The following is a 1,760-nucleotide window of genomic DNA, read 5'->3' on the forward strand; positions in this document are numbered from 1 at the left end:
CGTTGTAAGGCCTCATGCACCGAACCGAGATGTCCGTACCGTGACCGTTCGGTACGAATACATGTATCGTTCCACCCCTAGAAGCTAGTGAGATGAAACTACTTGTATATATTTTTGTAGATAGCTAGATACATTTCTAGATAGCTAGATGTTAAACAGTTAAATAGCTAGATGGATGAACAGTTTAATGGATAGTAATTCTACCAAGATGCGAATAAACCTTTTAGATTGTTAACTATTAGATAGCTATCTAGGTAGAAACTTTATTATATAGCTAATTAGCTAGATTAAAAATGTATGTATTTGGTAAGTAGCTAGCTAGATAACTACCAACGTGCAAATACACCTTTATTAGAGAGCTAGATGTTAGCCATCTAAAAAGTATCTAACTTTTTTTAAAAGAATCTTCTAAGGGTAAAATGGAAAAATGATTTATTATATAGCTAACTAGCTATATGAATAAATAATTTACGAAACAGCAAACAAGTTAATGGGACACAAAGACACTTTATTAGTTTCTAGATAGCTATCTAACTATTTGGATAAATACTTTATTCCATAGCTATGAGCATGACAGCAGACTGGCATAGCACAGTATCGTTTAAGTTCAGTAATTCAGTCACCTCATAGTCTGCAAAGCGGGCCGTTTCTGACAGGATCATCTCATCTTTCTTCAGCGGGCTATCACGGGTGGCCAGTGCGAGGCAGCGCAGGGTATCGCGGCCAGTGCCGTACTCTCTGATCACAGACATGATCTTATCCTTGATGCCTTGAGTCAGGGGAACCCTGGATCCACCCACTCGCACGTATGTGCACCTCTCAATCACTCCCTCTGGAGCTCCCTGTAGAAGACAGCCCAAATTATCAATCTGAAAAACTTGTCAATACAACAATTCCGTAAACAACAAAAAAGTATCCGGTTAGCACCTTGACAAACATCTTAGCAGAAGAGGATTTGGCCTTGTTGGGGGAACAGTACACAGACATGGACTTCCTGTCTCTGGAGAACTCCAGGGTGAACTCCTTCTTCATCAGCTGCTTGATCACCTACACATACAGACATATAAAGTTATTAAATCATGTTTAAACAAGTGCTTGCATAATTCTTTATTAATTGTATAAATATTTACTGAGTTGCAGGCGTTGGCTCTCTCGATCTTAGACAGGCTCCTGACGTCAGTGTCAAAGACGTTCATCTTTTCCACCAGGCAGGTCAGAGCCGTCTCCGTGGCCTCTCCAACCTTCTCAAAAACACCTTTAGACTGAAAGAGAGTTGGCATTTATCATTTAGGTGCATCCTCCATGCATGGAACTGAACTTCTGCTAAAGCTTTTCATCGTGACCGTTCTACTGCCAGCAAACATGGTTAGAGATGCAATCAAATTAAGATCATTATCCCAAGAATGATCAAGTAATATCTTCATATTAAACTACATTAAAACATGACACTGGCCAGAGACATTCACGATGACGACATCTCACACTAGTGTCCAAAATAAAAACATTTTAAACGTATTTCATATTTTATTTGTATAATTTTTTAAGAAATTAAATACTTTATGTAGCATAGATGCATTAAATTGAGCGAAAGTATGAATAGTCACAACAAAATTATATTTCAAATAAATGCAGTTCTTTTGAATCCTGAAAAATGTTTTCCATAAAAATAAAGCAGCACAACGGTTATTAATATTGATAATAATTAGAAAGGTTTCTTGAGCAGCAAATCAGAATATTAGAATGACTTCTGAAGGATCATG

At 37.4% G+C, this 1,760-nt stretch overlaps 1 protein-coding gene across 1 annotated transcript; it reads right to left on the reverse strand.

The window, feature by feature from the left end:
* Positions 1 to 551: 551 nt before the first annotated feature.
* On the reverse strand, positions 552 to 1,364 carry LOC107580452 (sarcoplasmic/endoplasmic reticulum calcium ATPase 1-like). Its single transcript, XM_016266154.1, has 4 exons — positions 1,344 to 1,364; positions 1,131 to 1,262; positions 928 to 1,047; positions 552 to 842 (listed from the first exon to the last, which is right to left on the reverse strand). Exons 1-4 carry the CDS (start codon positions 1,362 to 1,364, stop codon positions 552 to 554), a joined length of 564 nt encoding a protein of 187 aa, XP_016121640.1.
* Between the last annotated feature and the right edge of the window lie 396 nt (positions 1,365 to 1,760).

Source organism: Sinocyclocheilus grahami, unplaced genomic scaffold (assembly GCF_001515645.1).
Source record: "Sinocyclocheilus grahami isolate Dianchi unplaced genomic scaffold, SAMN03320097.WGS_v1.1 scaffold33690.1, whole genome shotgun sequence".
Taxonomy (NCBI): Eukaryota; Metazoa; Chordata; class Actinopteri; order Cypriniformes; family Cyprinidae; genus Sinocyclocheilus; species Sinocyclocheilus grahami.